The 13,645-nt window shown below is 40.4% G+C and overlaps 1 protein-coding gene across 2 annotated transcripts in view; it reads right to left on the bottom strand.

Annotated features, from left to right (window-relative positions):
- The window catches only part of AK5 (adenylate kinase 5), a 259,867-nt gene that overhangs the window by 111,525 nt on the left and 134,697 nt on the right, over positions 1 to 13,645 (bottom strand). For both annotated transcript variants that reach the window (XR_006221606.1, XM_007079231.3), the window contains one exon: positions 8,344 to 8,420. Coding sequence is in view for 1 of the 2 variants with exons in the window: in XM_007079231.3 (XP_007079293.2) it covers positions 8,344 to 8,420 (77 nt within the window). In the remaining variant the exon portion in view is untranslated. The remainder of the gene's footprint in view (positions 1 to 8,343; positions 8,421 to 13,645) is intronic.

The raw sequence follows: 13,645 nt of genomic DNA, 5'->3' as shown, positions 1-13,645 counted from the left end.
CCCAATGTAGGGCTCAAGTTCACAAACTGTGAACTGAGATCATGACCTGAGCAGAAGTCAGATGCTTAACCTACTGAGCCACCCAGGTGCCCTGAGAAGTTGAATGCATTTCTTTTTTTTTTTAATTTTAATTTTAATTTTTAAAAATTTACATCCAAATTAGTTAGCATATAGTACAACAATGATTTCAGGAGTAGATTCCTTAGTGCCCCTTACCCCTTTAGTTCATCCCCCCTCCCACAATCCCTCCAGTAACCCTCAGTTTGTTCTCCATATTTATGAGTCTCTTCTGTTTTGTCCCTTTCCCTGTTTTTATATTCTTTTTGTTTCCCTTCCCTTATGTTCATCTGTTTTGCCTCTTAAAGTCCTCGTATGAGTGAAGTCACATGATATTTGTCTTTCTCTGACTAATTTCACTTAGCATAATACCCTCCAGTTCCATCCACGTAGTTGAAAATGGCAAGATTTCATTCTTTTTTGATTGCCAAGTAATACTCCATTGTAGATATAGAATGTATTTCTTATCTTTGCTTCTCCATGGGTTAGGTATATTTTTCCTCACGACTTTTTCAAGATTTTTTTCTTTAATCTTTGACTTTTTTTGCAGTTTCAATATATTTGTATATTTCACCTTTTGTAATTGTCTCATAGTTCTTGAATGTTCTATTATGTTTTTTGTTTTCTGGGTTTTTTCTATCTCTTTGCCTTTTCAGTTTTAGAAGCTTCTGTTTTCATATCCTCAAGCTCAGATATTTTTTCCTCAGCCATGTCTAGTTTACTAATGAGCCTAGTAAATGCAGTCCTCATTTCTGTTCTAGTGTTTTTGATTCCTAGCATTTCTTTTTGTTTCTTTCTTAGGATTTCCATCTCTTTGCTTACGTTACCTTGCATGTTACCTGTTCTTGCATGTTGTCTACTTTTTCCATTTAAGCCCTCAACATATTAATAATATTTTTAATAAAATTCCTGTTCCTATAAGTCCAGTAATCCTGCCATATATTACTCTTGTTCTCATGCTTTTGAAATCTGTTTTTGCCTTTTAGGATGCCTTCTAGTTTTTTGTTGAAAGGTGGACATGATGTACTAGGTAAAAGAAACTGCAATAAATAAACTTTTAGTAACGCAGTGGTAAGGTGTGGGGGCAGAGGAACCATTCTGTGAAACACATACTGTCCTATGGTTATGTCAGTCTTTTGGAGACCCCCTGGACTGTGAACTTCACCAGTGTATCTCAGGATCTTCCCCCCTTAGGTGGAACAGGATAGCTAGAGGGGGCTGGAGTTGGGTATTTTTGTTCTCCCAGGTAGAGTAGGCTCTGATAAAACCACAGCAGGTTAGGGGCGCCTGGGTGGCTCAGTCGGTTAATTGTCTGACTTCGGCTCAGGTCATGATCTCACGATCTGTGAGTTCAAGCCCCACGTCGGGCTCTGTGCTGACAGCTCAGAGCCTGGAGCCCGTTTCAGATTCTGTGTCTCCCTCTCTCTCTGCCCCTCCCCTGTTCATGCTCTGTCTTTCTCTGTCTCAAAAATAAATAAACGTTAAAAAAAATTTAAAACAAACAAACAAACAAAAAAACACAGCAGGTTAGGTTCTGGCAAAATAGTTTCTCCTGGGAGCAGGCCTTGTTAAAAACAGAGGGCTCCAGTGTATTTCAAAACGGTTCCGTGCCCCTTCCCCTTGCCAGAAGCACTAAAGGATTTTTCTCTGATATTCACTGTGAGGGCCTGGTAGAGCTTGTGGAAGTAAAACTCACAGAAGCGTGGGGACCTCTATGCCTGGCCCCCCCCTGGAGTTTTGAACTCTCACACTTGCCCACACTGAGCCTCCTGCAATTTGCCAAGTACAGTGTAGGGTTTCCTACCTACACAGGCACTGGCTCCTGGTGAGGTTCTTGCTTGTGGGTTTCTATTCTGGTAAGCTGTGATTCTTTGACTCTGCCTGTCTCTCCAATTTTGGGTGCAGTGGTTTGTCTTGTGACCTACTTCTCTGAGAGATTTAAGAAGAACTGTTGAATTTTCAGTTTGTTCAGCTTATTGTTGTTAAGAAACACTGGTTATGATAAAGTTCCTACATGCCAGACTGAAAACCAGAAGTGGTCAATTAGCATTCCCTTAGCTGAGGAAATGGGGGCCTCTGTCAGCTACAGAAAGGCAGTGATTCCTAAAAAGTTCAGTCTGAGTTGGGCTGGGGAAGGGTTTACATTTATGCAGTATTTGTTCTGTACAAGGTCCCCTGTACTGTCTACATCTCCCAACAGTACTTCCAAGTGGGGTTATCATCATTTTCTGGAGAAGGAAACCCAGGCTCAAAAGAGTTATCAAGCATCCATACACACACAAATAGTAATCCAGTTAAGAAATGGCAGAAGGAGAGCCTGGGTGGCTCCGTCAGTTAAACGTCTGACTATGGTCACGATCTTATAGTTTGTGAGTTCGAGCCCTGCGCTGGGCTCTGCCTGTGTGGAGCCTGCTTGGGATTCTCTCTCTCTCCCTCTCTCTCTGCCCCTCCCTCACTTGTGTTCTCTCTCTGTCTCAAAATAAATAAAATTTTTAAAATGTGTATTTATTTTTGAGAGAGAGACAGAGAGACAGGGCATGAGCAGGGGAGGGGCAGAGAGAGAAGGAGACACAGAATCTGAAGCAGGCTCCAGGCTCCCAGCTGTCAGCACAGCACCCAATGTAGGGCTTAAACCCAGGAACCACGAGATCGTGACCTGAGCCAAAGTCATCTAGATGCCCAACCGACTGAGCCACTGAGGCTAAAAATAAATAAATAAACCATAAAAAAAAAGAAAGAAATGGTCAGAAGACATAAATAGACATTTTTCCAAAGAAGGCATACAGATAGCTAACAGACACATGAAAAGATGCTCAGTATCACTCATCACCAGGGAAATACAAATCAAAACCATGAGATACCACCTCGCACCTATCAGAATGGCTAAAATTAACAACACAGGAAACAACAGGTGTTGGTGAAGATGTAGGGAAAGGGGAACCCTCTTTCACTGTTGGTGGGAATGCAAACTGGTGCAGCCACTCTGGAAAACAGTATAAAGGTTCCTCAAAAAGTTAAAAATAAAACTACCCTGTGACCCAACAGTTGCACGAGTAGGTATTTACCCAAAGGATACAAACATAACTGATTCAAAGGGGCACATGCACCCCAATGTTTATAGCAGTGCTATCAACAATAGCCAAATTATGGAAAGAACCCAAATGCTCATCAACTGATTAATGGATAAAGGAGATGTTATACACACACACACACACACACACACACACACACACACACAAATATACACAATGGAATATTACTTAGCCACAAAAAAGAATGAAATCTTGCCATTTGCAACAACATGGATGGAGCTAGAGTGTATTATGCTAAGCAAAATAAGTCAGAGAAAGACAAATATCCTATGATTTCATTCATATGTGGAATCTAAGAAAGAAAACAGATGAACATAGAGGATAAAAGAGGGAAACAAACCATAAGAGACTTTTCACTATAGAGAACAAACTGTGAGTTGATGGAGGGGAGGTGGATGGGGGAGGGGCTAAATGGGTGATGGGCATTAAGGAGGGCACTTGTGATGAGCACTGAGTGTTATATGTAAATGATATATCACTAAATTCTATGTCTGAAACCAATATTACGCTATATGTTAACTAACTAGAATGTAAATTAAAAATTGATACAAAAAAAGTTAGCAAGAGTTACCAAGTTATCAAAAATCACATATAAAGAAGAACTAGAAGTCATTTTATGGGCTTTAAAAAAATGGACTTTTATTGGGGACATACTACATGCCAGGCTGGTGGCAGGCATTGAGGACACCCAGAGCAGAACGTACTCCCTGTCATGCCACAGAATATTACAACACAGTGTCTCATGGGCTCCCCAAGAAGGTGAACTGAACATGTAATGAGGTAAGGGCTTCTTTGAGAAGAAGCTTGGTCCTGATGGTGCATGACTGGGTTATCTGGAATAGGCATGATGGGTGGTAGAAGCTTCTATAGAGAGGAAAAGGACTGTGCAAATCACAAGCCACTTGGAGGAATGGAAAATGGCTTGGTGTAGCTGGAGCATTCAGTGTGTTTTGGTGACTGGCAAGGGATGAATTTGGGAGGGATGCAGGGGTTCAGATTTTGATTTGAAGGTTCCCATGTATTATGATAAGAGTTTCCAATTTCATTATGACATCAATGAGGAGGCAAAAAGGTTTTTAAGAAGCAGAATGCCGTGACTGGCTTTGCTTTTCAGCAAGATGATTATGTTGTGTGCCACAGGAGGCTGGGGCAGGGAGACTGGTTGGAGACTGTCTCTGTGATCCCATGGAGGAAGGCCCAGGGTGCAAACCAGGGCAGCGGCAGTGGGACTGGAGAGGGAAGGAGAGATTTCTGCACAGGAGAACTGACTGGCTTCTTGAACAAACTGATGAAGAGGGGGAGAAAAAGGAAGGAGGCTATGAAGACATCCTGTTTCTGGCTTGGGCAGCTGGCAGGATGGAGGTATCATTAACAGAAATAGGGAAAACAGAAGGGTGAGCAGATTTTGTGGGGGAAGATGGGGAGTTTGGTTTTGGATGTGTTGAGTTTGAGATGCACATGGGAGATCCAACCAGCACTGTTTAGCAGGCAGACATATGCAACAGGAGCTCACCTGGGAACTCTGGGTGAAGTGGAAATCATGGCTATGGCTGAGCTTTTTAAAGGACAACATGTTCAGTGAGGATCCAAAGGGCTATGGATGCTGGGGAACACCCACATTTAAGTAAAGGACCAACAGAGAGCAGGTCAGCAAGAAAACCAAGAACAAGTGGACCAATATGTAGGAGGAGCACCGAGAGAGTGAACACAGAGTAGGGCAAGAGATCTGTGGCCAAGGCTGACTCAGTGTCCACCAAACTCATCCCTCCTTTCCTGGAGGCACAAGAAAGCTCCATTTCCCAGCCTCCCTGGATGTAGGGAGGGCCAGTGACTGGGGAACACCTGAAGAACGTGGGAGAAGCTAATGTGCAATTAAGAGCTGGTCCATCTTCCTCAGGCTCTTTGCCTTCCCATCCATGATCCCTTTGGAGGTTGTATGTACAAGAACCCTGGAAAGTACCCAGATTTTGAGTTTTATTTGTTACCATAGCAGAGCCCAGCCTATCTTTCCTGATCCTGGCTCTGGAGTCAGATGGCTATGTTTGAATTCTGTCTTTACCTCTTGCCAGCTATGTGACCTTGAATAAACTGTTTAATTTCTCTGTGCCTCAGTTTCCTTATTGGAATAACACTATAATAATAATAATAAGTAACAAAAAATATGTTTTAAATAAAATATATTTAAATAAAATATAACAATAATATCTAACTCGTTATTGTCTGAGGATAAAATGAGGTAATAAATGTGAAGCACTTAGAACAGTATAAATAATTTAGAAGTGTTAGAATCTAAGGGAGAGAGGAGAATGTCAAGAATGTGAAGATGATTTACCCCTGGGGTCAGCAAACTATAGCCTGCAGGTCAAATCCACTGTGCTGCTTGTTTGTGTATAGGCTCTCAGTTTTGGGTTTTACATTTTTAAATAGTTGAAATAAATCACAGGAGGAGTACATGGAATTCAAATTTCAGTATCAGTAAATAAAGCTTTACTGGAACACAGCCAAACTCATTTGTTTACGTGTTGTTATGACTGCTTTTCACAACAATGTGGACTTTGAATAATTGCAACAGAGACCATATGGCTCACAAAGCCTAAGGTATTTACTACCCTTTATAGTAAAAGTTTGGTGAATAACACGCAGCAAAGGTCAAGAAAGTTAACTAAAAAGTGTTAACTGGAATTGACAAAGATCACCAATGACCTTGACAATGGCTTTATTTGGAATGGTAAAAGTAAAAACTAGATTCTGGCTAATCAAAGTTTGTTTCCCAGCTCTGCAGCTTGCTAGCTGTGCAGTCTTGGAAAGTGTCTTAACTTCTATGAGGTTCAATGTCCTCTGTTGTAAATTGGGGATAAAAGGAGCTACCTTCTTGAGTTATTTAAGGATTGACAACAATGCATGTAAATCATAAAACACAGTGTCTGGCTTATAACAGATGCTCAAAAAATGCAAGCTCTTGCTTTATTTAATCTGCTACCACCAAAATTTCTGTTCCTTGATAGGTAATGCCTTTTTGCTTTTAATATTCTATTTTTGTCTTCTGTGTTCTGATGTTTTACATTATATGCCAGGTTTCTGTCAGATCACACCTCTTTAATGAGGCCATCCTACTTAAAACTATAATCTGTTCCCAACCCCAGCATTCCTGACCCTCTCACCTTGTTCTACTTCTTTTCTCATAGAATTTACCACTTCCGACATCTGGAGAATTTACTAACTTACCATGTTGACGTTTAGCATCCGTCTTCTGTACTAGAATATAAGCTTCTTGCCTATTTTATACAATTACATATTTCAGTTATCTAAACAATACCTGGCATATATTAGGCGTTCAATTAGTATTTGTTGAGTGACTAAATGATGAGGTGAAGAGGTGTTTTTTTTGTATCTTTTTTTTTTATCTTGCTCAGAACTGGATGTGTTCCTTCAATCTTGGGATTTGTGTCATTTCTCATCTCTGTAAAATTCTCAACTATTATCTGTTTAAATAATAAAATAAAATGGTAACTAAACGGGAGCCCCTGTTCCATCCTCTCCCATTTTTTCCTGGAACTCTTTTTTGAATATGTTGGCCCTACCATTCTATCCTCAGTGTCTCCTAAGTTCTTTCTTACATTTGACAACTATTTAGCTTTCTGTTTTATTCTAAGGCAATTTCCTCAGCTCTGTCCTTAGGTCTCTTTTCAGCTATGTTTTGTCTGCTATTCAACCTGTTAACTAGGTTTTTATTTCAATGACAATATTTTTTGTACTTAGAATTTCTATTTCTTTCCTTTTCCTTCCTGCCTCTTCCTTCCCATTCTCTCTTGTACTCGTTTCATGGTTTCTTCCTTTTATCTTCTTGAATATTTTAAGTATTCCTATATTAAAAATTCTTTCAGACTTTCCTGTTCTCTCTAGTTCTTGAGGGGTGTGAAACCTTCCATTTTTAAATCAGCTGGATATCTTGTAATGGTTCATTTCTTCATCCAGCCTGTAATTTTGGATCATGAGCTCATCTTCAATAGTGGTGTTTAGAATCTGCCTCTGATAGAGTCTTAGGGGCTGGCAACTGAAAAGGCTCCTAAAATGTACCACTGAATGGCCTGTATTTGGAGGCTGAGTTAGGAGGCAGTCTGGTACAGATGTGAGGAAATGTGCCCTAAGTTCACTTCCCCACTGTGAAACTATTTTTGTAATGGTGGGCAACTTGCTCTTTGAGTCTTAATTTTCTTTATCTATAAAATGAAGATAATAATCCCCATATCCTAGAGATGTTGTAAGTAATTAGTGACATAATAAAACTAAGGAACTCAGCACAATGTTTAATATATATTAAATGTCAATAAATGTTAAAAAATAGTATAAATACATAGTACTTATTATATCACTTTCAATATTTTCTCCTTGCTTTGTGATATAAAAGAAGAAACCCAATGCTCATGAAAATAGCTTCTGAATATGAATATGAAATGTGTAGCCAGCCATTACATTTGGACACTGGTTAGATATGCTTTATCTGTGACATATATTAGTTGAAGATGGGAGAAAAAAACCCTTGGGAACACATTCACTTGGCTTTCAGCCATCACAGAGCAACACTGATGAGCGGTAGAAGGAATTTTCAGACATTATCCTTTTTTTAAACAAAAAGCCTAATTAGAGAGTCGGAGCATTTGCCCAACTATTTTGGATTATTAAAATACAGCAGTGGGGAGAGTTCTGCTGAGAGGAAAATGACCCAGATAAATTTCTCTAGTTTTATTAAAATAGAAAATATAATTGACTTCTTGGTTGTGTTGTCCTTGGTCATTAGTCCTTTTCAAAGGTTAGAAATAGAAAAGCAGAACCCTGAACCTGTAGCTGATACTCAGTAAATACTGTTAGTTCATTACTGGAAAGGGATAGAGACACAGACAAATTCTTGGACAAGAGAACCTCATACAACCTCATTTCCATCTCATGTAACTTTAACCACAAACCTTTCCTTAATTAATTGCTGTTTTGGAACTGTCGGGAAGGGAAGGCTGAAAGGCCAAAGTTCGTGGACAAAAGCTATAGGTTAGTGTGATTTATCATGAAATATGGTATTAGTTATCTGTAAACACTTGAAAAATGATTTAGAATTCTAATTTTCATAAAACATTTACAAAGGCTAAAATTTAAATTTAAAACCATTTAAAATAAAGAGATATTTTTAGATTTTAATTACCTGATCTTCATAATCAGAACCTGTATCAATGGTCTCTCCTGTGTCCAACATCATCGAAGGATCAAGGTCACTCGAACCTAGGATTTGAAAAGAGAAGTTTACCTGATGGAGGTTGTCTGTGTATGTTTGTAAAGCAAACTATCTCCCACTAGGTTTCTGTTCTTATGTGTACATTAAAGTCACAACCATTTTTAGACACTTCCCTTCTGCTGGGCACCATGTTTAGGCTCCAGATAAAAAATGTAGATCCTCTAGACACCATTTCCACTCTTGAGAATAAGACAGTCTTGTGGAGGAGACTGATTTGTCAACAGCAAGGTTCAGAAACCAAAATAAAGAGCCAATTCTGACTAGTAGTGGAGGTGATGATGGAGGTAAAAAATAATCACAAGGAATTAATCTATAAGCCTTTACTTTGAAGGTGAGTAAAGATGGTCCAGGAGGAGAAGTGGTTTATGGCTGTGTAGTAGTAAATGAGATAGAAGGAATGATGAGCAAAGTACAGAGTGGGTATAGCAAGGGAGTTCCAGTAATAAGTGGGGCTGAGTTTGCTCACTCCATGAAAACCTGACAAGTTTTTCCTCCAGCCTTTGGGGCACTTGAGTCCTTAATGATGAGAAAAATCTTGTTAACTTAATGTGTTAACAGAGAGCTTCTCCCCTGCCCCTCCCCAAGGGCATTAATCCTCAAGGCTCAGACTTAAACCGGTAATTTTCATAATGGGGCTCCTGAAGCAAAACTGATTTATCATCCTTGTTTAGTGACTGTTTTCTGCTGGGAAATACATAGCACCTAACTAGCCACAAAGACAGAATCCAGTGCTGTTCATTAAATGCTATACATCCCTATGAAGAAGTAAACCACTCCACATATCCTGGTAAACTTGCCCTTGCCAAATAATTCTTGGTCAGAAGACACAATGAGTTATTTTTAATGAAGACGGATTTTTACAAAAACATCAAGCATCTCACGTGCTTCTCAGATATGGGCCATTTGAGAGATGCTGCTTTCATACTTTTTTCCAAAGAGTGATTCAATGTATGTCCTCACACAGTCTTTTCTCATCTCTTCTCTTCCTTTTCCTTCTCATCATTACCTCTGCTATTTATCAGATTGACTAAGGACCGACCCATTATCATATTGTCTAAGTACTAAGCAAATAACACCCTTGTTTATTGCGTTTGTATCTTTACAATTTTTTTAAAGGATGACAGTTTTTCAGAATGGAGATGCTTGACCCATCAAAGAATTTTGGAAAGGTAACTAATTGTGGAGTTTCCACATTCGGTTGTATAGGTTTGTAGGGCACAACCTCTGGGTGATGCCATCACATCAAGAGGGCAGCCCTTGCCAAGTCATCGTTAATAAGATAGTTGCCCGAAAGGAGTCAGGAAGACTACATGCCACTATTAACGCTATTAACAAAGTGAGACTAGAAGGGCCATATGAAAACTTAAATTTTATACATACTTTTATTTATTTATTTATTTATTTATTTTTTTAAGGCTTATTTTTGAGAGTGAGAAAGACAGAGCGCACAAGTGGGGAAGGGGCACAGAGAGGAGGACAGAGGATCTGAAGCCGGCTCTGCGCTGACAGCAGACAGCCCGATGTGGGGCTTGAACTCACGAACTGCAAGATCATGACCTGAGCCTAAGCCAGATGCTCAACCAACTGAGCCATCCAGGTGCCCTATATATCATTTTAAAAAGTAGTGGTGTTATATGTAATTTTTCTATTTTTGTGTTTTCACCATTTTTCAAATAAGAAATGTTATAAGGTATATCTGAGGGCCAAAATATTTGTTCTGAAGCCCAGTTTGAGATCAGTTTGCACTTATGTGTTGTGGGGCAGTTAAGACGTCAGAAGTAAATGTGTATTTTTCCATATAAGATCGTGGAAGTTTTAGAACCCATATTTCACAGAATACTGCCATCTCATTTTAGAAAAGAAAACAATGAGCTTTGCAGAAGGCAAATAACTTGGGCTAGGTCCTACTGAAAGTGAGGGAGATCAAAGGCAGAAGTTGTAGCTCCCATTTCTTCCAATACATCCTTCCCACTCCAAATGCTAAGCAGGAGCAATCCAACTGGTTTTACAAATATGATCGTTCATTACAGTACCCTACAGGACAGGATGTGGAGGAGTTGGCTGCCTCTTTTACATCCTGAGAAAATGAGGAACAGTGATGAGGGGTGTCACCAGGTGGCTGCAGAAATGGAAGAACCAGAAGTGGAAGCAAAGAGTGTCACTCCAGCCTGTGACGATCGATGCTCGTTGCTGGGTGGTTGCTATTGACAGCATCATTAAAGGTAATGCCAATTTTATTTAGCTTTCGTTATTTCCATAATATGGATCTTACCCACCACATGGAGAAGTGGTGATAGGTACTTGGATTCAAATGATATCCTCACCTCAGCTGTATTTGGAGTGATTCATGTGGAATGAGCAATGTGATCTGAACACAAAGGCTTATTAAACATATAGACGCTTTAGTTCCTGTGTCCTATTTATTTTGTTCAATTAGAAGCCTTTCTTTCAGCTGTTTTAAAAAGGTACAAAGTGAAGGGGTCTTAGACAACCTGGTTAACAGGTATGACACATGAATATTTGTAACCAGAACAAGATTATTAGAAAACTATCTTTGGCAATGGTAGAATGAAGACATCTTTGTCCGAGGGGAAAAAAAAGAAAAAAAAAACCTCTTTAAAAAAAACAAATTTGTGCTTACAAAGAAGAAGAGCTTGGCTTTCCTAATAAAATGCTTTTAACAGAAATTTTATTGTATCATTAAGAGATGGAATTTCTTGACATGTTGCTCTTGGCAACAGTACTAGTAAATCATAGGAAGCGATAGACAATGAATGTCATTATCCACTCAGATAATGATTGAATAGCTTTTTTTTTCCCTTTCTTTCTTTCTTTTTCTTTTCCTTTTTTAGCATTGGTTGCTTGGCTTGTTCAAAATGGGACCTTTAATAATAGTCTAAGGTTTGACATACAAAAGAGAGAGGTAAATATAGACATATTACACATTTTTGCCTTCTTTCATTGGACAATTTAACACATAAAACACCTGCAATGATCTTGTTACTCAAAAAGGACAGCAAAATCAGTGCATTCTGAAAAAGTGATAGTATGGCTTTTACTCCCCCTTAGTTTGAATTTCTCAATTTCTTTCAGATTTAAAAATATTCTTTCTATAGATACAGAGCTGAAAGAGAATCCCACAGGGAACTCTCAGTGTCACCAGTTTCAGATGTAGAATGGTCCTCAGAAAGATGATTTGCAGGTTGTCTCCCTACATTTAAGACGGAAGATGATACAAACTGGCCGAAGATGAACCAGAAGGCTATCCACATTGCTTTCTGGGGCAATGTTACAGACTTCTCTGCTCCTAGAGGATCTTCAATCTGAAGTTTTAGGAAGGTCCCCCTCCCACTCTGAATCCCAAATAAAGGGGTGTCCCTGCAAGGCAGCACTTCTTGTGCAGTGAGGGGCATCTGTAGATAGAGCTCCTCTAACTCATCACCCACCCCCTCTGAGGAAAGCAGTCTTCTCCCTTGTCCTGTCTCTCCTGCAAGACCGTAAGCAGCTTTAGGTGGGGTTGTATTTCATCTCTACATTTAAGAACAGAATTTAGAAATTCTACGCATTTGATACATGCATGCTGAATGACTGAAAAATGAGTAAAAGGACATTTACATTTTGCTTTTGCAGATCTTGATCTCCATTCACTCTACACACATTCAATTCCTTCTAAATGCCTCAGGCGTCAGGCACCAAGAGCCCAGCTCTCATTCTAACAGGCGTGGAATGTGTTAGTAACAGTTTCCGTTAGCATTCCTTTGAAGAGCATTGCATTTCTTTGGAAAAATATCCTGACGGTATTTGTGACTAGACAGTGAGCTCCTCATGGGATATGGTGTTGGGACTGTTCTGGGTGAGAAGCGCAGGGGTGATTTTCCAGTTACTCCATGAACAGAGGCCGGGGAGGAAGGAAAAGAGAGAGGGCAAAGAGATTAGAAGTGGACCTAGGAAAATGGGGAAATGTGTTGAATAAGATGTGGTCTCTTCCTGTGATGCCTCAACCCCTCAGCAAAGACACTAACTCATATATAGCCTTTTCAATGTGACAGCCACACACTGTTATCCATGTAAACCATTTGCTCTTCACAAGGATCCTGAGGTAGCGCTCTTATTATCCCCTTGTTACAGATAAGGAATCTGAGGTCCACGGGGATTGGGTGATGCCTCTGAATGGCTCTGCCAGAGTACGAATGGAGGACTCTAGGGACGAGGAGAGGCTGCAGATGGGGTGCACAGGTCTGGGGAACGGCATTCTACGGCATGGAGGCAAGCAAATGCTCACTCTGCTCTGGAGTCAGAGAAAACGTGGTGTGGCTGTGAGTCCACACACTTAGACGAGTAGCCCAGCCGAGGTGATCAGCCAGTTGAAAAAGCACTTCTGTGCCGTCTCCTATGAGATGCACACTGGGTATCAAACAAACACACATACTCTCCATCCACACACAGTCTTGCACTCTAATAAAGGAAATAGAATTTTTTTGTTTTATTTTTATTTTTGAGAGAGAGCGAGAGAGAGAGAGAGAGCAGGGGAGGGGAGAGAGGGGGACAGAGGATCTGAAGAGGGCTCTGCACTGACAGCAGAGAGCCTGATGCGAGTCTTGAACCCACGAACTGTGAGATCATGACCTGAACCAACATCAGACGCTTAACTGACTGAGCCACCCAGGTGCCCCAGGGGAACAGAATTGTAGCAAACAATCATATACATGATTATATAATCATAATTGTGATAAACAGCCTGCAGGAAAAGATTAGGGGATTATGCCAGGGTCTAAACGGGTCTGGGATGGGGGCTGAGAATACCTCCAGAGGAAAATCACATTTAAACTGTGATGCAAAGTAGGGTGAAGGAGGGGCTAGGGGGTGAGAGAGGAGAGGGGATGCACATGGGGGAAGGGATACCAAGCAACCAGTGCAAATGGCCAGAGGCAGGAAAGTGTTTGAGACATTCTAGGGACTGGAGGAAGCTGGAGGGGTATGGGGGAGGCAGTGCTAGGGCAGGAGGAAGGCCACTACAGCAAAGCTATGGGTATATCTGTCATGCTAAGGACACTGGTGTTCAGCCTACAGGGAAGTCATTGAAGGTTTTGCTTTGTTTTGTTTGTATTGTTGTGTCAGGGAGCCAGGGTGGTCAGAGCTGCATTCTGTCAGGATCCCCATGGCAGCAACAGGATTCAGGGGTGAGGTAAGAGGCCGGCAAGGAATGACAAAG

This window comes from Panthera tigris, chromosome C1 (assembly GCF_018350195.1).
Source record: "Panthera tigris isolate Pti1 chromosome C1, P.tigris_Pti1_mat1.1, whole genome shotgun sequence".
Taxonomy (NCBI): domain Eukaryota; kingdom Metazoa; phylum Chordata; class Mammalia; order Carnivora; family Felidae; genus Panthera; species Panthera tigris.
Note: the sequence above shows the minus strand (reverse complement) of the source record. Positions and strands in the feature narration are given on the sequence as shown.